The sequence below is a fragment of the Pristiophorus japonicus genome, chromosome 15, assembly GCF_044704955.1.
Source record: "Pristiophorus japonicus isolate sPriJap1 chromosome 15, sPriJap1.hap1, whole genome shotgun sequence".
Lineage (NCBI taxonomy): Eukaryota > Metazoa > Chordata > Chondrichthyes > Pristiophoridae > Pristiophorus > Pristiophorus japonicus.
In genome coordinates, this window is record NC_091991.1 from 175,708,786 (window position 1) to 175,733,717 (window position 24,932).

A 24,932-nucleotide genomic window follows, 5' to 3' on the forward strand; every position below is an offset into this window, starting at 1 on the left:
TAAATAATTTGGTTGATAATTGCAAATTTCCCTGTGTTGCCCTTCCCTTCCCCAGCCACCATACCTCCAAAACCATTGGATCTAATCGAATCCCGTTCTGATCAATCAAAACAAAACCCTTTTCAGGAAGCACCTCCCATGGCCTGCGACTCCCTCAACAGCCTGGGGCTCAATTTTGGGGGTGGGACGCATTCTTAGGCCGCACTCATTCAAAATGGCTGCCCCCACCTACAAAGTCAACCTGCACGCACGTTGCGAAGGATTGTACACAGCGAGTGCTGAAGGAGAACTCCGAGGCGAAATAAAAATATATTATTTTTTTTTGTACAGCTCACGAAGGGGGACACAGTATTTGACAATTGTACGTAGGCCTCTAACGGGACAGGTTTTGCTCGAGAAAGTCACAGGACAGAGACAGCAGGCGCTCGAAGGGCGTGGGCTTCCGGGTCCTCAAAAAAAAGTCTTAAAAAGACCGCCCTCATCGTCCTTGTTGGGCGCGGATGACTTTCCAGAACATTCCGACCGGCCTTCGGACGGCAACTTGAACGGTTGGCCGCGAGAGTCAGCCGCGGCGAGTGGCGGCCGTACGAGGGAGGGAGGGGGAGGGGAGCTTGTCCGCTGCGTGTCCCGGCTCCGAGCAGTGCGCAGGTCTGAGAGACGGACATCGTGGGTCTTCGGTCAAAGCCCACTCCAGTTCAGTGCTCCTCACCCGCTTGGTGCAAGATGGTTCAATCGGGCTCCTGGCTTTTTGCCTCTGGGTATTTGGCCGGCCACCGCACGAGAGGGCTTGCTGCTTCTTGTTGCTGCAGACTGCAGCTCCTCGCAAGCTTGGTGGCTTCAACTTGCAGCCGCGATGTTCAAGGGGAGGCCCCTGTTGGGCGGAGAGCATCAAAGCACCCAGATGCGATTCTCAAGAAGGTTTCCGCCCATGAAGAGGGGTTTCCCCCCCCCCTTGCGTAGGAGCAACCAGGAGTCGGCCATTCGGCCACCTCGAGCCTGTTCCGCCATTCAGTTAGCTCACGGCTGATCGTAGCTCCATCTAACCCGCCTTGGCTCTGCACCCTTGCCCTCGCCCCCTCCCCGGACCTCCTGCCGACAGGAGTCCCCCTCCCCTGAGCAACGGCAGGAAGAGGGAGCGGAGGAAGGGCTGGGGGGGGGCGGGGGAGCCCCTAGGGGTCGGTGGACCGGACGATGGTGATGACGCTGGTGGCGGGCGGGGCAGGGCCCTTGGCCACGGTGCGGGCGTATCTCTGGAGGGCCTCGTACCTGGAGCGCAGGCCCTCCAGCTCGGCCCGCATGTGGGCGTTCTCCCTGGCCAGCATGGCCACCTCCTGCTGGAGGTCAGTCCGCTGCCGCTGCAGCTCCTCCTTCTGCGAGACCCGCTTGACCCGGCAGCTGGCCGCGTAGCCCCGGTTCTTCAGTGTCCGCCGCCGTTGCTTCAGCTGGACGATCTCCTCCTTGGTCAGGCCCCGCAGGTGCTGGTTCAGCTCTCGCACTGCCATGGACACCAGCTGCTGGTCGCTGAGCGGGGGGGCAGTATCGCTGGCCTCCTTCTTAACCTGTCACCACAAAATACTTCCAGGTTACTGTCTTTCTGTCCCTCCGCCTCACTGCCTGCTCTCCCCCCACCTCCTCCCTCCCCAGCTCCCCCTGCCCTGCGCCCCCTCCACCCCCAGTTTTCCATTTAACTCTCAGCACCATACCCTTTAAGAAGCACGACAAAGCCGTCCTCTCAATCAGCAGCCCATCCACCTCCCTAAACATCCCCCATCTCCACCACCGGCGCCCCCTGGCGGCAGTGTGCACCATCCACAAGATGCACCGCAGCAACTGGCCCAAGGCCTCTTCGCCAGCACCTCCCAAACCCGTGATCTCCACCGCCGAGAAGGACAAGGGCAGCAGGCGCCTGGGAACGCCGTCATAAGAACATAAGCCAAAGGTGGGCAGAGGAAACGTCACAGGGACCACCCTCGAAGCCTCCCTGATAAAGTGCAACATCCCCCACCGACACCTGGGAGTCCCTGGCCAAAGACCAGTCCGCCCTAAGTGGAGGAAGTGCATCCGGGAGGGCGCTGAGCACCTCGAGTCTCGTCGCCGAGAGCGTGCAGAAACCAAGCGCAGGCAGCGGAAGGAGCGTGCGGCAAACCAGACTCCCCGCCCGCTCTTTCCCTCAACGACTATCTGTCCCACCTGCGACAGGGACTGTGGCTCTCGTATTGGGCTGTTCAGCCACCTAAGGTCTCATTTTTAGAGTGGAAGCAAGTCTTCCTCGATTCCGAGGGACTGCCGATGATGATGATGATGAAGAACATAAGAAATAGGAGCAGGAGTCGGCCATTCGGCCCCTCGAGCCTGCTCCGCCATTCAATAAGATCGCGGCTGATCATTGACCTCAACTCCACTTTCCCGCCCGATCCCCATATCCCTTGATTCCCCTAGACTCCAAAAATCTATCGATCTCAGCCTTGAATATACTCAGAGACTCATCATCCACAGTCCTCTGGGGCGGAGAATTACATAGATTCACAACCCTCTGAGAGAAGAAATTCCTCCTCACCTCAGTCTTAAATGGCCGACCCCTTATCCTGAGACTGTGCCCCCTGGTTCTAGACTCCCCAGCCAGGGAGAAACAGCCTCCACGTTCCCCTCCAAGTCACACACCATCCTGATTTGGGACACGCATAGTCATTGGATGAAAAGCCTGGAACTCCTTCCCTAACAGCATCTTCAGTTCAAGGTGGCCCAGCACCATTTACTCAAGGGCAACTGGGGATGGACAATAAATGTTGGCCGTGGTGGTGAAAAGGGGCAGTGGGCCTTCTCCTTGAACCGCTGCAGTCCGTGTGGTGAAGGTGCTCCCACAGTGCTGTTAGGGAGGGAGTTCCAGGATTGTGACCCAGCGACGATGAAGGAACGGCCGATATATTTCCAAGTCAGGATGGTGTGTGACTTGGAGGGGAACGTGGAGGTGGTGGTGTTCCCAGGCGCCTGCTGCCCTTGTCCTTCGAGGCGGTGGAGATCACGGGTTTGGGAGGTGCTGGCGAAGAAGCCTTGGGCGAGTTGCTGCAGTGCAACAACAACTTGTATTTATATAGCGCCTTTAACTTAGTAAAACGTCCCAAGGTGCTTCACTGAGTGTTAGCAGATAAAAATGTGACACCGAGCCACACAAGGAGAAATTAGGCCAGATGACCAAAAGCTTGGTCAAAGAGGTCGGTTTTAAGGAGCGTCTTGAAGGAGGAAAGAGAGGTAGAGAGGTGGAGAGGTTTAGGCAGGGAGTTCCAGAGCTTGGGGCCTCGGCAACAGAAGGCACGGCCACCAATAGTGGAGTGATTATAATCAGGGATGCTAAGGAGGGCAGAATTAGAGGAGCGCAGACATCTCGGGGGGGTTGTGGGGCTGGAGGAGATTACAGAGATAGGGAGGGGCGAGGTCATGGAGGGATTTGTAAACAAGGATGAGAAGTTTGAAATCGAGGCGTTGTTGGACTGGGAACCTCAGTGGATGGTACACACTGCAGCCACGGTGTGCCGGTGATGGTGGGACTGAATGTTATCCTCCCCTCAACAATGAAACAATGCTGGAGGGGGATTGCAGAGATAGGGAGGGGCGAGGCCACGGAGGGACTTGACGATGAGGTATACACATTGCTGCTTAGCGGAATATTTTAAAAAGGGGAATAAACACGGTGAGAAGTCTAAACGGAAAGGTCAAACTTCCCATTTTGCTGCTCCCCTGCGCAGGGTCAGGAGACGGGATAGAACTGCTGAGGTAAACAGTTAAACAGCAGCAAAATGACACAAATAGAAAAGGGATCCTCACCTTTATTGCTTTGCTTCCTTTAAGATTGGCCGACATTACCCTGCCAACACCCGAGAGCACAGACGCAGAAATTACACTGCAATCACAAGAAAGCACAAATCATAAAGTGTTATTTCAATGGGTCACCGTTAAAAATTACATCAGAGAAGTGTAACAATAGATTAGCTGCTGAGATCCTCATCCAATCCTTTGTTACCTCGAGACTTGACTATTCCAACACACTCCTGGCTGGCCTCCCACATTCTACCCTACGTAAACTAGAGGTAATCCAAAACTCGGCTGCCCCTGTCCTAACTCGCACCAAGTCCCACTCACCCATCACCCCCTGTGCTCGCTGACCTACATTGGCTCCTAGTTAAGCAACGCCTTGATTTCAAAATTCTCATCCTTGTTTACAATTCCCTCCATAGCCTCGCCCCTCCCTATCTCTGTAATCTCCTCCAGCCCCAAAACCCCCACCCCCCGAGATGTCTGCGCTCCTCTAATTCTGCCCTCTTGAGCATCCCTGATTATAATCGCTCGATCATTGGTGGCCGTGCCTTCAGCTGCCTGGGCCCCAAGCTCTGGAACTCCCTCCCGAAACCTCTCTGCCTCACTTTCCTCCTTTAAGACGCTACTTAAAACGTACATCTTTGACCAAGCTTTTGGTCACCTGCCCTGGAGTGGGACTTGTCTAAAGGCCACCCTCCCCCGCCATTGTTTATTTCCCCCCCCCTCTTCATTTGGTGAAGTGTGTGACCCTCACCGTGCAGGAGGCACAGACCCAACCAAATCCCCTCACCTCCCCCAGCCGAGCCCCCTCACCTCCCCCAGCCGAGCCCCCTCACCTCCCCCAGCAGGGCCCCCACACCTCCCCCAGCAGGGCCCCCTCACCTCCGCCAGCAGGGCCCCCTCACCTCACCCAGCCGAGCCCCCTCACCTCCCCCAGCCGAGCCCCCTCACCTCCCCCAGCCGGGCCCCCTCACCTCCCCCAGCCGAGCCCCCTCACCTCCCCCAGCCGAGCCCCCTCACCTCCCCCAGCCGAGCCCCCTCACCTCCCCCAACCGAGCCCCCTCACCTCCCCCAACCGAATCCCCTCACCTCCCCCAACCGAATCCCCTCACCTCCCCCAGCCGAATCCCCTCACCTCCCCCAGCCGAGCCCCCTCACCTCCCCCAGCCGAATCCCCTCACCTCCCCCAGCCGAGCCCCCTCACCTCCCCCGCCTCCCCCAGCCGAATCCCCTCGCCTCCCCCAGCCGAGCCCCCTCGCCTCCCCCAGCCGAGCCCCCTCGCCTCCCCCAGCCGAGCCCCCTCGCCTCCCCCAGCCGAGCCCCGCCAGTCCGATGCTGCCTTTCGATTGGCCCTCCAGTTAGGCGTTAGCTGGGTTCGTCGCCCTTTGCGAGAGGAGAGTGCTGAACGAGCCCACACCACCGTACCCCCCCTCCCCCCCCGACCTGCAAATGCTCGACTACCCAAAATGGGGAAACGGTTTACATTCCCCAACACCGAACCCGAGGAGCACAAAAATTCACACCCCCTCCCCCAGAAACGTTTGCACAGAACTAGCACCTACCTGCTGGGATGTGGGAAGGGCATCGGGCAAGGGGGGGGGGGGGGGGGGGGGGGGGAGAAAGATGGGTTGGGGGGGGGCAGGGAGATTCTGCTCTCTGGTTCTGTTGCAAATGGACTCATAAAAAGCAAAGTATGAACATTTTGCCCAGGAGACGGGTAGGTTAAAGATTCAGTAAAGGCGGGAGAGGAAGAGAGAGATTTGAAAACAGCCCCCTCAAGAAAGAGTGGAAAGAATAAGACAGCAAATAAATGAGGAAACCATTTAGAATGAAAGCGACGGATGAGTGGGAGTGAATGCAGGGTGACGTTTGAAGCGAGACAGGTCGGAGCTAAGCCCCCCAGCTCACTTACGTACGTACGAACCACGCAGTGAGCGACCACATCCTGGACATCTATGGTCGAGCACCTCCCACCCGACCCGACCCTGTCAAAGGTTTCCGCGCAGGCTGCAACCTGCCTTTGATCCCACAACCGCTTTGATCTCCGCTGTGCAGACATCACCCGGGCTCCCCCCTCTCCCCTCCCTCCCCCCACTCAGAGTGTACCGTCACGCACTGAGGATTTCGCAAACCCCCCCGGGTACGGGCGCACGCGCGCGGGCGGGAACAGCGGTCTTGTGCGCAGAGGCCTGGGGCCCAGTATCCCGAGGCCTCGGGTCGATTCAGACCCAACGCGCGGCCAAAACCAAATGCTTCCTCTACTGCTTGATCCCCCCCGATGGGTCAGGTGGTTAAGCTCACGACCCCGTGGTACGGACAAACTGATCAGGAAGATCCCAGCTTCGATGCTCAGTGTTGGCCAAAACCACTACCAACTTGCATTTATATAGCGCCTTTAACGTTGTAAAATTAACAGAATTTGGTACCAAGCCACATGCAATGTTATTAGGGCAGATGACCAAAAGATTGGTCAAAAAACCTCGACTTTTTTGTTTTCATACTCTGCCCATACCCAAGTCTGAATCACCTTGTCTATAAATCGAGAACATAAGTTGACCCAACACTGACCCCTGGAGTACACCAGGGTCAGCTGTGGCTCAGTAGGTAGCACCCTCACCACTGAGTCAGAAGGTTGTGGGTTCAAGTCCCATTCCAGGGACTTCAGCCCAAAATCCAGGCTGACACTCCAGTGCAGTGCTGAGGGAGCGCCGCACTGTCGGAGGTGCCGTCTTTCGATTGCAATGGGTTTAGACAGGTTAGACGCAGGAAGAATGTTCCCAATGTTGGGGAAGTCCAGAACCAGGGGTCACAGTCTAAGGATAAGGGGGAAGCCATTTAGGACCGAGATGAGGAGAAACTTCTTCACCCAGAGAGTGGTGAACCTGTGGAATTCTCTACCACAGGAAGTTGTTGAGGCCAATTCACTAAATATATTCAAAAAGGAGTTAGATGTAGTCCTTACTACTAGGGGGATCAAGGGGTATGGCGAGAAAGCAGGAATGGGGTACTAAAGTTGCATGTTCAGCCATGAACTCATTGAATGGCGGTGCAGGCTAGAAGGGCCGAATGGCCTACTCCTGCACCTATTTTCTATGTTTCTATGTAAACCGAGGCCCTGTCTGCTTTCTCAGGTGGGCGTAATGATCCCACGGCATTATTCCGAACAAGAGCAGGGGAGTTCTCCTCGGTGTCCTGGGGCCAATATTTATCACTGAAACAGATTGTCTGGTCAGTATCACATTGCTGTTTGTGGGAGCTTGCTGTGCGCAAATTGACTGCCGCATTTCCCACATTACAACAGTGACTACACGCCACAAGTGCTTTACTTCATTGGCTGTAAAGCGCTTTGCGACGTCCCCAGGTTGTGTAAAGGTGCTATATAAATGCAAGTGTCTTTCAATTCCAACCCTGAAACTCCAAACCCATTTTACCGGAACCAATAACTTTCCTGTCTGTCTGTGCTGGTACATTTCCTGCTCCAAACGCCTGAACTTTATTTAACAGGCCTTCTGAAGATCCATTTACATAGAATCATAGAACCATTCGGCCCATCATGTCCGCGCCGACCTAAATAGAGCCACCCAGCCTAATCCCACCTTCCAGCCCTCGGTCCATAGCCCTGCAGGTTACGGCACTTCAGGTGCACATCCAAGTACTTTTTAAATGTGGTGACAGTTTCTGCCTCTACCACCCTTTGAGGCAGTGAGTTCCAGATCCCCACCACCCTCTGGGTGAAAAAAGTTCTCCTTAAATCCCCTCTAAACCTTCGACCAATTACTTTAAGTCTATGCCCCCTGGTTATTGACCCCTCTGCTAAGGGAAATAGGTCCTTCCTCAGCCTTGTCTGTTCGAAAGAAAACAACCCCAGCCTATCCAATCTTTCCTCATAGCTAAAATTCTCCAGTCCCGGCAACATCCTCGCAAACCTCCTCTGTACCCTCACCAGTGCAATTACATCTTTCCTGTAATGTGGTGACCAGAACTGCACGCAGTACTCCAGCTGTGGCCTAATTAGTGTTTTATACAGTTCCAGCATAACCCCCCTGCTCTTGTATTCTATGCCTCGGCTAAGGCAGGCAAGCATTCCATATGCCTTCGCAACCTTACCCAACTGTTGATACTTTCAGGGATCTGTGGACATGCACTCCAAGGTCCCTCTGTACCTCTATGTTTCTCAGTGTCCTACCATTTAATGTGTATTCCCTTGCCTTGTCAGCCCTCCTCAAATGCATTAACTCACACTTCTCCGGATTGAATTCCATTTGCCAATTTTCTGCCCAACTGACCAGTCTGTTGATATCTTGCTGCAGTCTAAAGCTTTCTTCTTCACTCTCAACCACACGGACAATGTTTGTATCATCTGCCCTCTACAATGAAGTCTAACTCATTGATATAAACCACAAAAAGCAAAGGATCGAGTACTGAGCCCTGTGGAACCCCACTAGAAACAGTTTTCCAGTCACAGAAACACCGGTCGACCATTACCTTTTGCTTCCTGCCACTGAGCCAATTTTGGATCCAATTTGCCGCTCTCCCTGGGCTTTTACTTTTCCGAGCAGTCTGCCATGTGGGACCTTGTCAAAGGCCTTGCTAAAATCCATGTAGACTACATCAAACACACTGGCCTCATCTGTAAATGTCGACCTTCCTTGTTACCCCCTCAAAACATTCAATCAAGTTAGTCAGACACGACCTTCCCTTAGCCAATCCATGCTGACGGTCCTCGAACAATCTGTGCCTTTACAAATGACAATTAATACCCTCCCTCAGAAGTTTTTCTGCTAACTTACCCACCTCCGAGGTTAGGCTGACTGGCCTGTAATTATTCAGTCTATCCCTTTCTAAACAACAGTACAACATTAGCAGTTCTCCAATCCTCCGGCAGCACACCTGTAGCCAGAGAGGATTGCCTCGGGTGTCATCTCGTTACCTGTACAACCAGTCACTTCTTCAAAAAAACTTTATCAAACACAACTTGCCTTCAACAAACCTGAGCTAACTGCCTGAGTACCCCCTGTGCCTCAAAGTGCCAACTAGTTTAATCTTGAATTATGTATTTAAGAGTTTGCCCACGGCAGAGATTAGACTAACTAGTCTACGGTAAGCCGGATTAAGCCCCTCTCCCTTCCTTGACAAGAGCGAGAAACAATTTCTTGATAGAGAGAAACTATTTTTTCTGGTGGGGGGCTGGGGTCCAGAACAAGGGGCATAACCTTAAAATTAGAGCCAGGCCGTTCAGCGGGGGTGATGTCAGGAAGTGCTGCTTCACACACAGGGCAGTGGGAATCTGGGACTCTCTCCCTCAAAAAGTTGTTGAGGCTGGAGGTCAATTAAAAATGTCAAAACTGAGATTGATAATTTTTGTTAAGCAAGGGTATTAAGGGTTACAGAACCAAATGGGTAGATAGAGTTAAGGTGCAGATCTGCCATGATCTAACTGAATGGCAGAATGGCCTCCTCCTGTTCCTATCTTCCCCGAGCAACGACGTTACACGAACTACCCTCCAGTTTCCCCTGCCTTTGATTTGCATATCTGACCAGGATTGAGAAAGCTATGGTCCCAGCTAGTAAGAGTGAAAAATTGAAGGGGATTTTTTTTTTTTAAGTTTCTCTTAAAAGGCAGTAATCTGATTCAAAAACGAAACCTCATTTGTCACCGTGGAAACAAAGGCTCTCTTATCACAGATCTCTGTGGTTATGCTCCGTTATAAAAGGTACAATTGAATTCCGACACAGCCAGGTATTTGGGGTGAATTTCCCACATGTGTAAACAAGAACCATTTCAGGGGTTGGTCACATGCCAGCACCATGCGCCCCCTCAAATCCTTCCCCCAGTTACTTCCTTTCTCTCCGTTGCCTGATGCACCCCCCCCCTCCCCCCAATTGTTCCAAACTCGCATTTCTACAGCGCCGTTCACCACTTTAGGGCGTCCCAAAACGCTTTACAGCCAATGAAGTACTTTTTGGAGAGTAGTCACTGTTGTAATGTAGGAAATACCGCAAGCAATTAGCGCACAGCAAGCTCCCACAAAGAGCAATGTGATAATGACCAGATGATCTGTTTTTAGGTGTTGGTTGAGGGATAAATATTGGCCACAGGACACCGGGGATAACTCCCCTGCTCTGCTTCGAAATAGTGCCGTGAGATCTTTTAAGTCCACCTGAGAGGGCAGATGGGGCCTCGGTTTAACGTTTCATCTGAAAGACGGCACCTCTGACAGCGTGGCACTCCCTCAGCACTGCTCTGGGAGTGTCAGCCTATACTGCTGGTGCTCAAGTCCCTGAAGTGCCTGATGCCACCCCCAATTGTTCCAAACTCGCATTTCTACAGCGCCGTTCACCACTTTAGGGCGTCCCAAAACGCTTTACAGCCAACGATAAGTACTTTTTCGAGAGTAGTCACTGTTGTAATGTAAGAAATACCGCAAGCAATTTGATAGATAGATAGATTTTTAACCAATAAGGGAATTACGGGTTACGGGGAGCGGGCGGGTAAGTGGAGCCGAGTCCACGGCCAGATCAGCCATGATCTTATTGAATGGCAGAGCAGGCTCGAGGGGCTAGATGTTCTACTCCTGTTCCTAATTCTTATGTTCTTATGTAAGTGGGGTTTGAACCCACAACCTTCTGAGAGGCAAGTGTGCTGTTCACTGAGCCACGGCTGACACAAAGCTGGGCAAGCGGGTAAAGGGAACATTGTTCACCGACCGAGCCAAGCAGATACAGTGTTGCTGACTGATTGATGGGGTCCATCGGACTGTAGACCACCATCTCTTCACACCCCCCTCCCCCCCACAACCCCTCAGCTCCCACTTACCTGCCAGTGTACATGTATTCAGTCAAAGAAAGTTGTGTGCCTGTGCTACACTCAGTACATTGTTAATCGCAAGCCATGAGCTGCAGATACCCCAGGCACCTTCAATTCTATCTCACAAGAAGCACTGACACAGATTTCTGTGGAAGAGTCGGATAGCCAGGTGGTGAAGGATAGAATACTCAAGCCTAGTCTTCAGTCACTTACAACCCTAGATATATAAATATATATATATGTATATACACACACACACACACACAGAGATGCACCTTACATACCATGTACTCCCAAGATAACTTCCTTCCAGCCTGCTCCCATATATACGAACACAAGAGAGTCCGCAATTAATGCCCACCACTTGAACACAATTGACAATCTGCACTTGGTGCTCAAACTAAATGGGCTTCGAACAGAGATTTATATAGAATGTACAGCACAGGAACTGGCCATTCAGCCCAATTGGTCCGTGCCAGTGTTTATGTTCCACACGGGCCGCCTCCCACCCCTCCTCACCTCACCCCATCACCAGATCCTTCTATCCCTTCCTCCCCCATGTGTTTATCTAGCTTCCCCTTAGATGCATCATATGCAAATCAATTTCCAGGTAAATGATGTTTGACATGCTTGCCAGACAAGGGGAAATGTTTTGCAAAGAGTTGCATGGAAGGATGGAGGAAACCCATTGAAACCACACACATATATCTATCGACACATTCACCCACCACATGCACAGATCCAGACTGTGCAAGCAGCTTACTCACCTGCAGTTTTTAAAGCAATGCATTTAAAGCAAAAGACCATTGCAATTGAGTGCAAAATGCTGCTTGCACTGTGCGGGGGTCTGGCCTGTGTGGCAGGGGTCCCCTCTCCCTCCCTTCCAAACATCCCAAGCACGCGCGACATCCGCGCCCCGGGAGACAGCTGCCATGGCAACCGGAGAGTATTCAATCAAACCCTGGCCGGGGTCGCCATGGAAACCGCCATTGTTGCGGCGTACCCCAGGCATGATTGATAGGGCACTGCACACACACACACAGGGCACTGGGACAGAGTACTGCACACACACACACAGGGCACTGGCACAGCACTGCACACACACACTGGGACAGAACACTGCACACACACACTGGGCACTGGGACAGAGCACTGCACACACACACTGGGCACTGGGACAGACCACTGCACACACAGGGCACTGGCACAGTGCACTGCGCACACACTCGCACAACACTGGCACAGCGCACTGCTCACAGAGGGCACTGGGATAGAGCACTGCACACACATAGGGCACTGGGACAGGGCACTGGGACAGAGCACTGCACACACACACACGGGGCACTGGGACAGAGCACTGCACACACACACACAGGGCACTGGGACAGAGCACTGCACACACACTGGGCACTGAGACATAGCACTGCACACACACACTGGGCACTGGGACATAGCACTGCACACACGGCACTGGGACAGAGCACTGCGCACACACACACAGGGCACTGGGACATTGCACTGCGCACACACACACTGGGCACTGGGACATTGCACTGCGCGCACTGGGACAGAGCACGGCGCGCACTGGGACAGAGCACGGCGCGCACTGGGACAGAGCACGGCGCGCACTGGGACAGAGCACGGCGCGCACTGGGACAGAGCACGGCGCGCACACAGGGCACTGGGACAGAGCACGGCGCGCACACAGGGCACTGGGACAGAGCACGGCGCGCACACAGGGCACTGGGACAGAGCACGGCGCGCACACAGGGCACTGGGACAGAGCACGGCGCGCACACAGGGCACTGGGACAGAGCACGGCGCGCACACAGGGCACTGGGACAGAGCACGGCGCGCACACAGGGCACTGGGACAGAGCACGGCGCGCACACAGGGCACTGGGACAGAGCACGGCGCGCACACAGGGCACTGGGACAGAGCACGGCGCGCACACAGGGCACTGGGACAGAGCACTGCACACACACACAGGGCACTGGGCCAGAGCACTGCACACACATACAGGGGCACTGGGACAGAACACTGCGCACACACACACACACAGGGCACTGGGACAGAGCACTGCACACACACGCACAGGGCACTGGGACAGAGTTCTGCACACACACACACACGGGGCACTGGGACAGAGCACTGCACACACACAGGGCACTGGGACAGAGCACTGCACACACACACAGGGCACTGGGACAGAGCACTGCACATAGACACACGGCACTGGGGGAGCACTGCACACACGCACACAGGGCACTGCACGCGCACACAGGGCACTGGGACAGAGCACTGCGTGCACACACGGGGCACTGGGACAGAGACTGCACACACACACACGCAGGTCACTGGGAGAGAGCAGTGAACACACACACACACACAGGGCAGTGGGACAGAGCACTGCACACACCTGGGGCACTGGGACAGAGAACTGCACACACCCGGGGCACTGGGGCAGAGCACTTGCGCGCACACACACACGGGGCACTGGGAGAGAGCACTGCACACACAGGCCACTGGGAGAAAGCACTGCACATACACACAGGGCACTGGGGGAGCACTGCAGACACACACAGGACACTGGGGCGGAGCACTGCACACACACAGGGCACTGGGACAGAGCACTGCGCACACACACACACAGGGCACTGGCACAGTGCACTGCACACACACGCACACAGGGCACTGGCACAGCGCACTGCTCACGAACACAGGGCACTAGGACAGAGCACTGCACATACACAGGGCAGTGGGACAGAGCACTGCACACGTACACAGGGCACTGGGGCAGAGCACTTCATATATACACAACGCACTGGGACAGAGCTCTGTACACACATAGGGCACTGGGAGAGAGCACTGAACACACAGGGCACTGGGAGAGAGCACTTCATACATACACAACGCACTGGGACAGAGCTCTGCACACACCCAGGGCACTGGGACAGAGCACTGCACACACCCAGGGCACTGGGGGAGCACTGCAGACACACACACAGGGCACTGGGACACAACACTGCGTACAGACAGGGCAATGGGGGAGCACTGCACACACACGGGGCACTGGAACAGAGCACTACACACACACGGCACGGGGGGAAACTGTACACAAACAGGGCACTGGGGGAGCACTGCACACGCAGGGCACTGGGACAGAGCACTGCACACACACAGGGCACTGGGACAGAGCACTGCACACACACAGGGCACTGGGACAGAGCACTGCACACACACAGGGCACTGGGACAGAGCACTGCACACACACAGGGCACTGGGACAGAGCACTGCACACACACAGGGCACTGGGACAGAGCACTGCACACACACATAGGGCACTGGGACAGAGCACTGCACACACACACACAGGGCACTGGCACAGTGCACTTAACACACAGGGCACTGGCACAGTGCACTGCACACACACACACACAGGGCACTGGCACAGCGCACTGCCCACGAACACAGGGCACTAGGACAGAGCACTGCACATACACACAGGGCAGTGGGACAGAGCACTGCACACGTACACAGGGCACTGGGGCAGAGCACTTCATATATACACAACGCACTGGGACAGAGCTCTGTACACACATAGGGCACTGGGAGAGAGCACTGAACACACAGGGCACTGGGAGAGAGCACTTCATACATACACAACGCACTGGGACAGAGCTCTGCACACACCCAGGGCACTGGGACAGAGCACTGCACACACCCAGGGCACTGGGGGAGCACTGCAGACACAAACGCAGGGCACTGGGACACAACACTGCGTACAGACAGGGCAATGGGGGAGCACTGCACACACACGGGGCACTGGAACAGAGCACTACACACACACACACACACACAGGACACTGGGACAGAGCACTGCACACACATGGCACGGGGGGAAACTGTACACAAACAGGGCACTGGGGGAGCACAGCACACACAGGGCACTGGGACAGAGCACTGCACACACACATAGGGCACTGGGACAGAGCACTGCGCACACACACACAGGGCACTGAGGGAGCACTATTGGTTAATACAAGAGGTTAATGCTGATTTCAAGTTAAGCGGGACTGAGAGGCCAAAGGGACATCTGCACAAACTGGTACAAAGACACGTTCAGGGCTGACCTGAGGATGCACGCCTTCACACGGAGAGGATTATCCTGCGAAGGGGTAATGGGGGCAGTACATCCACAATGTCTCAATGGGGGGGGGGGTTCTGTGGGGGGGGGGGTTCTGTGGAAGCTACTTTTGTGAGTTGACAATAGGTGACTAAATGCTTGGTCAAGGAGGCGGGTTTTCAGGAGCGCCTTAGCAGCAGAGTGATTGAGCGGGAATTCCAGAGCTTGGGGCCAGTGGTGGGGTGAAGTAAGTCAGGGATGCACAAGAGGCCCTGGTTGGAAGAGAGCAGAGATCTCGGAGGCTGGTGGGGCTGGAGGAGGTCGCAGAGACAGTGATGGGAGTGCGAGGCCATGGAGGGGTTTGAATAGGAGGATGAGAATTTTTAAATCCAAGGTGTTGCTGGACCGGGAAGTTGAAGTCGGTCAGCGAGCACAGGGGGTGATGCAATCGAGCTGGAAATCGAACAGAAGTTACCCCAATCCACAGCAATGTAATCATTCCACATGCACATACAGACACAGGCACATCTACACCCCGTCATAGCAGAGCCAGCGCCCCGAGCAGCGGGCTCCAGGGCAACGGACCATGCGGGCACTGCCTCGCCAAAGTTGGACGTCAAAGGCAGACATGTGCTGCGTGTCTTTGGTACCCAGCTTCTCGTGACGTACTGACAGGACACGATCTCACAGACCCGTGCCTCGACTCCCAGTTTTTGCCTTGCTATGTTCTGATCGAAGTCCGCCGATACAACTAGATTCTCAGCACCGCTGGATACCTCTGTTCCCTAGACACCGACTCCATCCCCCTCCCCAATTCCTGTCGGAGGCTGTCCGCAACCTTGGTGTCATATCAGACCCTGAAACGAGCCTTTGACCACATATCTGCAGCATAACTAAGACCGTCTATTTCCACCTCTGTAACATCGCCTGTCTCCGCCCTTGCCTCAGCTCATCCGCTGCTGAAGCCCTCATCCATGCTTTTGTTACCTCTAGACCTGACTATTCCAATGCACTCCTGGCTGGCCTCCCACATTCTATCCTACGTAAACTTGAGGTCATCCAAAACTCGGCTGCCCGTGTTCTAACTCGAATCAAGTCCCGCTCACCCATCACCCCCTGTGCTCACTGACCTACATTGGCTCCCGGTTAAGCTACGCCTCAATTTCAAAATTCTCATCCTTGTTTTCAAATCCCTCCATGGCCCCTCGTCCCTCCCTATCTCTGTAATCTCCTCCAGCCCCACAACCCCCCCCCCCCCCCCCCCCCGAGATGTCTTCGCTCCTCTAATTCTGCCCGCTTGAGCATCCCTGATTATAATCGTTCAAACCATTGGTGGCCGTGCCTTCTGTTGCCTGGGCCCCAAGCTCTGGAACTCCAGCCCTAAACCTCTCCGCCTCTCTACCCTCCTTCAAGACGCTCCTTAAAACCCTACAGCCAGTGTCAGCTGCAGCTCAATGGATACCTCCGACGGTGCAGCGCTCCCGCAGCACTGCACTGGAGTGTCAGCCTAGATTTTATGCTCAAGTCCCTGGAGTGGGACTTGAACCCACGACTTTCTGACTCAGAGCATGAGAGTGCTGCCCACTGAGCCACAGGCTGACACTAGCAATTGGAGGTGTTAAATTAAGAGTCGCACACAATATTGAACTGCATTGACACAGGAGAAATATTTCTTAAATCATCTTGCTATTAATACACAAATCATTATCATAGGCAGTCCCTCGAAATCGAGGAAGACTTACTTCCACTCTAAAAGTGAGTTCTCAGGTGACTGAACAGTCCAATACGGGAATTACAGTCTCTGTCACAGATGGGACAGACAGTGGTTGAGGGAAAGGGTGGGTGGGACAGGTTTGCCGCACGCTCCTTCCGCTGCCTGCACTTGTTTTCTGCATGCTCTCAGCGACGAGACTCGAGGTGCTCAGTGCCCTCCCGGATGCTCTTCCTGCACTTAGGGCGGTCTTGGGTCTGGGATTCCCAGGTGCCGGTGGGGATGTTGCACTTTATCAAGGAGGCTTTGAGGGTGTCCTTGAAACGTTTCCTCTGCCCACCTGGAGCTCGCTTGCCGTGTAGGAGTTCCGAGTAGAGCGCTTGCTTTGGGAGTCTCGTGTCAGGCATGCGGACAATGTGGCCCGCCCAACGGAGCTGGTCGAGTGTGGTCAGTGCTTCGATGCTGGCTTGAGCGAGAACACTGACGTTGGTGCGTCTGTCCTCCCAAGGGATTTGCAGGATCTTGCAGAGGCGATGCTGGTGGTATTTCTCCAGCGATTTGAGGTGTCTACTAAATAACACTCATTTTTTTTTAATATACATGTAAATAAAGTAACGCTATAGCATTCTCCATTCAGCTGTATGTCAGCCGTGGCTCAGTTGTTAGCTCTCTTGACTATCAGTCAGAAGGTTGTGGGTTCCTACTTGAGCACAAAAATCCTGGCTGACACTCCCAGTGCCGTTCTCCCCGATGTCCTGGGCCACGATTTATCCCTCTATCAACATCACTAAAACAGATTATCTGGTCATTATCACATTGCTGTTTGTGGGAGTTTGCTGTGCGCAAGTTGGCTGCCGCGTTTCCCACATTACAACAGTGACTACACTCCAAAAGGTACTTCATTGGCTGTAACGCGCTTTGGGACGTCCGGTGGTCGTTAAAGTGCGTTACAGAAATGCACGTCTTTGTTTTCTTTCATAGAATGACACAGACTGTACAGATACAGGCCATTCGGACCAACAGGTCCGTACCGTGTTTATGCTCCACACGAGCCTCCTCCCACTCCTCCTCATCAACCCAATCACCATATCCTTCTATTCCTTTCTCCCTCACGTGTTTATCCAGCTTCCCTTTAAATGTTTCTCTGCTATTCATGCGGTAGCAGGTTCCACATTCTCTTAGGTTCCCTCCCCCTTCATCTTGCACGGGGTTTCAGAGGAACAACCACAGGCATTAACAAGCAAACAAATAAAAACAAACACCAGGGCTGAATTATGACCCTGAACCATCCTGCAAGGTCCGTACACGAGAGACATGGACACACAAGTAACCACTAACTTCTTACCGGTAATAAGATGCAGCCACATGTCAACAGGTGTGTGTGTGTGTGTGTGCTCGTGTGTGAGAGAGAGAGAGAGAGAGTGTGTGTGAGTGTGTATGAGTGAGTGTGTGAGTGAGTGTGCGAGTGAGTATGTGTGCGAGTGAGTGAATATGAGTGTTTGAGTGAGTATGAGTGTATGAATGAGTGTAAGTGTGTGAATCTGAGTGTGTGTGAGTCAGAGTGTGTGTGTGTGTGTGTGTGTGTGTGTGTGTGTGTAAATAGCCACACTTTTAGAGGCCAATCTGTCTTATTAAACAGCTCGCCCGCTTAATAACATTTTGAAAAGAGATACACTGAAATCCTGCAGACAGATTCGCGGTACTGTTGCAAACAAGGCACCAAACCACATAATTCATCAACCCACACACCCACCACATTCTCCTAAAGTGGCATAGCAGAGCAGTGAGTCACTGTGTTTACAGACTAGCAACTGTATAAAGGCAGCACAGGTCTAACCGAAGACACGGAACATAGATATATATATATACAGCGTGTACGTTACACACATGCACACAGCAGGCTGTGCATTTGCAGTGGACGCGTACATAATACAACACACATGCTTCAACATTTTACCGGCTACATGGACAGGACTGAGACCCCTGGTAGAAAGTCCCAGAGCAGAGTGATGAGTCACCATGTTTACTGAGGATTCAGCTCACTCAGATACTGCAAGTGTGCTGGGCTGGACCACAACTATCCAGCAGCAACAGCAGGGAACAAGGGAATGAAAGTTTACCATACTTTACACACACATAAAGCATGACACACTGCATTTTATTAAATCTTTCACCGTTTGGGGCTGTTTCGCTGTGTACTATGGACGCAAACATGGGTCCGACAGATAAAGTATGAATCCGTTAATCTACATATATCTCAGGTTATTCAATTATCAGCCCTGGGTGAGCTGGGCCCCAGAACTTAGAATCATAGAATGGTTACAGCATGGAAGGCCATTCGGCCCATTGAGTCCGTGCCAGCTCTCCGCAAGTCCCACTCCCCTTTTTCCCGCAGCCCGGCAAACGTTGTTCCTTCATACACTTATCCCACTCCCTGCTTACAGTGGCTCCCTTACAGTTCTGGGACGTGATTGGCTCCTGCCAAGTAAGTGACACGCGGACTGCACAGACCAGTCAGAAAGCCAGGACTTACTCTGCATTCAATGGTTCATGAAAATAGGTCGGTAACCAGAGGGCACAGATGTAAAATAATTGGCTAAAGAACCAGTGGGGAGATGTGATCTGGAATGCGCTGCCTGAAAGGGAAGTGGAGCTGAGTCCATGATCGGATCAGCTATGATCGTATTGAATGGCGGAGCAGGCTCGAGGGGCCATATGGCCGACTCCTGCTCCTAATTCTTATGTCCTAATGAAAGGGCGGTGGGAGCAGATTCAATAGTAACTTTCAAAACGGAATTGGATAAATACTTGAAAAGGAAAAATTTGCAGGGCTGTGGGGAAAGAGCAGGGAGTGGATTGCTCCTTCACAGAGCCAGCACAGACACCATGGGCCGAACGGCCTCCTCCTGTGATGAACAACTCAGCCCTGAATCCCCTTCCATTCTAACACTGATGCTTACATTTATATTTCTCCAATAATTTTCCATCGTAGCGTTCAAAATGAGACTTAGCAAGATTTCAGAATTGTAACGGGAAGGTTAAAACTTAAACGTTCACCAAATAATTCCCACTTTGGCCGACTTCAGGAACATCGGAGCAAGAGGAGGCCATTCGGCACCTCGAGCCTGTTCCGCCATTCAATGAGATCGTGGCTGATCTGTATCTTAACTCCATCTACCCGCCTTGGTTCCACTGATGGGAGAGACTAGAACTAGAAGGCATGATCTTAGAATAGGGGGCCACCCATTTAAAACTGAGATGAGGAGGAATTTCTCCTCTCAGAGTATTGTAAATCTGTGGAATTCGCTGCCACAGAGAGCTGTGGAAGCTGGGACACTGAATAAATTTAACACAGAAATAGACAATTTCTTAAACGATAAGGGGATAAGGGGTTATGTCGAGCGGACGGGGAAGTGGAGCTGAGTCCATGATCAGATCAGCCGCGATCTTATTGAATGGCGGAGCAGGCTCGAGGGACCGTATGGCCTACTCCTGCTCCTATTTCTATGTTCTTATGATCCTCAATACGCTTGCTGAACAAAATATCTATCGATCGCAGTTTTTACATTTTCAATTGAGCCCCGGCCTCAGCAGCTTTTTGGGGGCGTTCCAGATTCCCCTGCCCTTCATGTGAAGAGGTGCTCCCCAATATCCCCTCTAGCCCTCTTGTTCGCGACTCTCCCAGCTGAAGAAATAGTTTCTTTCTCTCGTTACCCGATCAACTGCTTTGAGGAAGGAATTGCGAATATAATCCTCCCCTTAACAAACTGGCACGGCAGATTTATTTAACGCTCAACTTGGTCGCAAACTGGCACAAGTGTTGCCTCCGAGACTCTCTCTCTGTGAATCGGTGCTTTTGGAGCAGTGAGGGTAGAGGTTTATCGGAGTCAGGCTGAGCAAGACACTTGTCCTAAAACAGAAGAATGCTGCAAATGCTCAGAAGGCCAGTCAGCACATGGAACAGAACGGGACAGGTTAACATTTCAGCATCAGCTTCTGATGGGGATTTCCCTCCCTCTGATGCTCATGGGCCTTATCCACATTCCCAGCATTTACTGCTCAATCCTGATTTCAGGCATCGACGATCCCCAGCGCCCCAGCTCTCTACCCCCCCCCCCTCCCCTCCCCTCTCCTCTCCTCTCCTCTCCCCTCCCCTCCCTCGCTCTCCCTGTCCCCCTCTCTTCCCCCCCCCCCCCAGTCTCTCTCTCTCTCTCTCCCTGTCCCCCTCTCTCTACCTCTCTCCCTGTCCCCCTCTCTCTCCCTGTCCCCTCTCTCTCCCTGTCCCCCTAGTCTCTCTCTCTCTCTCTCTCTCTCTCTCCCCCTAGTCTCTCTCTCTCTCTCGTCCCCCCATCCCTCTCCCCCAGTCCCCCCCTCTCTCCCCCAGTCACCCCCTCTCTCTCCCTGCCCCTCTCCCAGTACCCCCCTCTCTCCCCCAGTTCCCTCTCTCTCCCCCCCCCAGTCCCCCCTCTCCTGTTCCCCCCCAGTCACCCCCTCTCTCTCCCTGCCCCTCTCCCAGTACCCCCTCTCTCCCCCAATCACCCCCTCTCTCTCCCTGCCCCTCTCCCAGTACCCCCCTCTCTCCCCCAGTCCCTCTCCCAGTACCCCCCTCTCTACCCCTCTCCCCCCCCAAGTCACCCCCTCTCTCTCCCTGCCCCTCTCCCAGTACCCCTCTCCCCCCAGTCCCCTCTCTCTCTCCCCCCCACCCCGCCCCCTCTCTCCCCCTGCCCCACCCCGCCCCCAGTTCCCCCTCTCTCCCCCCCTGCCCTTCTCCCAGTTCCCCTCTCTCCCAGTTCCCCTCTCTCTCTCTCTCTCTCCCAGTCCCCCCTCTCTCTCCCAGTTCCCCTCTCTCTCTCTCTCCCAGTACCCCCTCTCTCTCTCTTCTCTCTCCCAGTCCCCCCCTCTCTCTCTTCTCTCCCCCCCTCTCTCTCTTCTCTCCCCCCTCTCTCTCTTCTCTCCCCCCTCTCTCTCTCCCCCCTCTCCCTGTTCCCCTAGTCCTCCCCCCCCCTCTCTCTCCCCCTCTCCTTCTCTCCCAGGCCCCCCCCCTCTCCCTCTCCCCTCTCCCCTCTCTCTCTCATTCCCCCCCTCTCTCTCTCTCTCTGCCCCTGCCCCTCTCCCAGTTCCCCTCTCTGCCCCTCTCCTAGTCCCCCCCTGCCCCTCTCCCAGTCCCCCCTCTCTCTCCCTGCCCCTCTACCAGTCCCCCCTCTCTCTCTCTCTCTCTCTCCCTCTCCTTCTCCTTCTCCTTCTCTCCCAGTTCCCCCCCCCCCCTCTCTCTCTCTCTCTCTCTCTCTTTCTTTCTCTCTCTGCCCCTCTCTCTCTCTTCCCCCCCCCCCGTCTCCCAGTGCCCCCTCTCTCACCCTGCCCATGACCGATGGGGCGGCTCCTGTGCCGCGCACTCTGCAACAACTCGGGCAACAATTAAAGAAACAAGCATCACCCCCCCGGAGGCGCGCACCTACCTGGCGGGCCGAGGGCCGGGGGCGCGCGGTGCGCGCTCACTCACCGAGCCCGGTTCCGGGAGCGCGGAGCTCACCTGCTGTTTGCCCACGTGACTTCATTCATGAAAATTCCGCCGACGTCACTGGGACCTTGAAGATGGCGGGAAAAGCAGAATAATCCCCAAAACATGAATGGGACAAAATCCTCGGGCTACACTGCACAGGATCCACCGTGTGTAATGTCCCGCATATACACTGTATAAAACACTGCATATCAATTATATATAAAATACTGAATATAAATTATATATAAAATACTGCATATAAATTATATAAAATAAATTATATAAACTTCAGATAAATTATATATAACAAACTTAATATAAATTATATATACAATATGTACTTTAAATTATATATAAATTACTGAATATAAATTATATATATGTATAATACTCTAAATTATATATAAAATACTCTAAATTATATAAAATACTGAATATAAATTATATATAAAATACTTGCTCTAAATTATATATAAATTGCTGAGTGAGTATAAATTGTGTTTTATGTAAAATTTAAAATCATTGTAAAAGAGAATTAAAAAAGATGTTAGAATGGACTGCAGAGGATGGTTAGAATGTAGAATTCTCTGTCACAAAGCTTGAAGCAAATTCCATAAATTATTTTAAAAGACAATTACTTCAAAAAAGAGAACTAGTAAAGGATACAAGGAATGAGCAGGAGAGTGGGATTGGACTCGATAGTCCATGTATAGATAAGCACCAGTGCAGACCTAATGCACCAATCTGCCTCCTTCTGTGCTGTAACCTTCTATGATTCTATCATCATCATAGGCAGTCCCTCGGAATCGAGGAAGACTTGCTTCCACTCCTAAAGTGAGTTCTTTGGTGACTGAACAGTCCAATACGAGAGCCACAGACTCTGTCACAGGTGGGACAGATAGTCGTTGAGGGAAGGGGTGGGAGGGGCAGGTTTGCCACACGCTCTTTCCGCTGCCTGCGCTTGATTTCTGCATAAGGCATTTATCATGGTGACTCTGCATGGTTAAATGAATGGAAGTCTAAGACAGCTTTCCTGGCTGCCAGGCTGGACACTGGATTCAGCTGGACCTGAAATCGGAATTCAGCATGAGTTTAATCATCCCCCCGAAAGGTGTGATTACACCCATAGGGACATAGGTACAAGAAGATAGGTTGTACAGAGAGACATGTATAAACGGAGACATGATGCAGAAAGACATGATTGTCATACAGACTCATCTGCTTCACTAATGTCCTTTGAAAGAAAACCTGCCGTCCTTACCCGGTCTGGCCTATATGTGTCTCCAGTGCCACACCAACGTGCTTGACTCTTAAACGCCCTTGAACCCACAACCTTCTGCCTCAGAGGCGGTAGTGCTACCACGGGGGTGAGGGGGTGGAGATTTATTTCCAGACTGAATGACTACCTACACTCCCAGCGCAGTGCTGAGACAGCTCGGCACTGTCGGAGGTGCCGTCTTTCGATGAAGCGTTAAACCGAGGCCCCGTCTGCTCTCTCAGGTGGACGTAAAAGATCCCACGGCACTATTTCGAGGAAGAGCAGGGGAGGGTTATCCCCAGTGTCCTGGCCAAAATTCATCCCTCAACTAACATCACAAAAAAAGAAAGAAAAAAGAAACACTTACATTTATAAAGTGCCTTTCACAACCACCGGACGTCGCAAAGCGCGTTTACAGCCAATGAGTGCAGTCACTGTTGTAATGTGGGAAACACGGCAGCCAATTTGCGCACAGCAAGCTCCCACCAACAGCAACGTGATAATGACCAGATAATCTGTTTTTGTTATGCTGATTGAGGGATAAATATTTAAACTGAAAATCAGGAGGAAAAGAGTTCCTTCAGGGAAATTAGAGAAAGCTGTGTTTTCCCTCAGTGATTTTTCCAGACCGGAATAATTGGTGCCAGCTATTTTTGAGCATTGGTATGACATCACATAGCAACAGTAACTAAGTGCATAGCTCTAGTTTTGAGTGTCAGCTCAGACAGTCACACTGACCCAGCCTGTGATTTACCCTTTCCGCCATTGGGAATTTCTATTGTGCTGACCCCATGAATCATTCTGCTGATCGGCAAAAGAACAAGAGTCCAGTTGAACCGATGAGAGTTTAATGCAAAAAGAAAACAAAGACTTGCATTTCTGTAGCGCCTATCACAACCTCAGGACGTCCCAAAGCGCTTTACAGCCAGTTAAGTCGTTTCGGAAGTATAGTCACTGTTGTAATGTTGGAAACAAGACAGCCAAATTAAGCACAGCAAGCTCCCACAAACAGCAATCTGATAAAGACAAGATCATCAGGGACTTGAGCACATAAATCTAGGCCGACACTCCAGTGCAATACTGAGGGAGTGCTGCACTGTCGGAGGTGCCGTCTTTTAGATGAGACGTTAAACCGAGGCCCTGTCTGTTCTCTCAGGTGGATGTTAAAGATCCCATGGCATTATTTCGACGAGGAGCCAGGGAGTTATCCCCGGTCTCCTGCCCAGTATTTATCCCTCAATCAACATAACAAAAACAGATGATCTGATCATTATCACATTGCTGTTTGTGGGAGCTTGCTGTGCGCAAATTGGCTGCTGCGTTTCCCACATTACAACAGTGACTTCACGTCAAAAAGTACTTCACTGGCTGTAAAGTGTTTTGGGACGTCCTGAAGTTGTGACAGTTGCTATAGAAATGCAAGTCTTACCTTTTTGTTGAAACATTGTGGAGAGATGTTGGAGGTATTGGGTCTCCTTTCGCCTCTGGAACCCATTTTTGACCAAGCCCAGATGATTGGAGAGTTTATTCCCTCCGTCTGCCGCAAGAGGACCTATTCAAAAAGGCTTTGCTTCGACCCAGTTTGTGCCGGCAGCTCAATTCGGCACAATGCCGTAATTTGCCAATCTGGCTGTCGCCAGAAATAAGGATTGTTGGGGTGGGAGAGTGCAGGAGTATTCTTCATTATCTCACTGCTGTTTGTGGGAGCTTGCAATC

The 24,932-nt window shown here is 52.8% G+C and overlaps 1 protein-coding gene across 2 annotated transcripts; it reads right to left on the reverse strand.

Moving 5' to 3' along the window:
* Nucleotides 1–290: 290 nt before the first annotated feature.
* On the reverse strand, nt 291–21,998 carry mafk (v-maf avian musculoaponeurotic fibrosarcoma oncogene homolog K). 2 transcript variants are annotated; one of them, XM_070901339.1, is made up of 3 exons: nt 21,915–21,998; nt 3,823–3,898; nt 291–1,559 (listed from the first exon to the last, which is right to left on the reverse strand). In XM_070901339.1, the coding sequence occupies exons 2-3, from the start codon at nt 3,856–3,858 to the stop codon at nt 1,170–1,172; spliced, it is 426 nt and encodes a 141-aa protein (XP_070757440.1). In that variant the 5' UTR covers nt 3,859–3,898; nt 21,915–21,998; the 3' UTR covers nt 291–1,169. The 2 variants fall into 2 exon arrangements, with proteins under 2 accessions (XP_070757440.1, XP_070757439.1); XM_070901338.1 differs by lacking the exon at nt 21,915–21,998 and adding an exon at nt 11,389–11,613.
* Nucleotides 21,999–24,932: the final 2,934 nt, after the last annotated feature.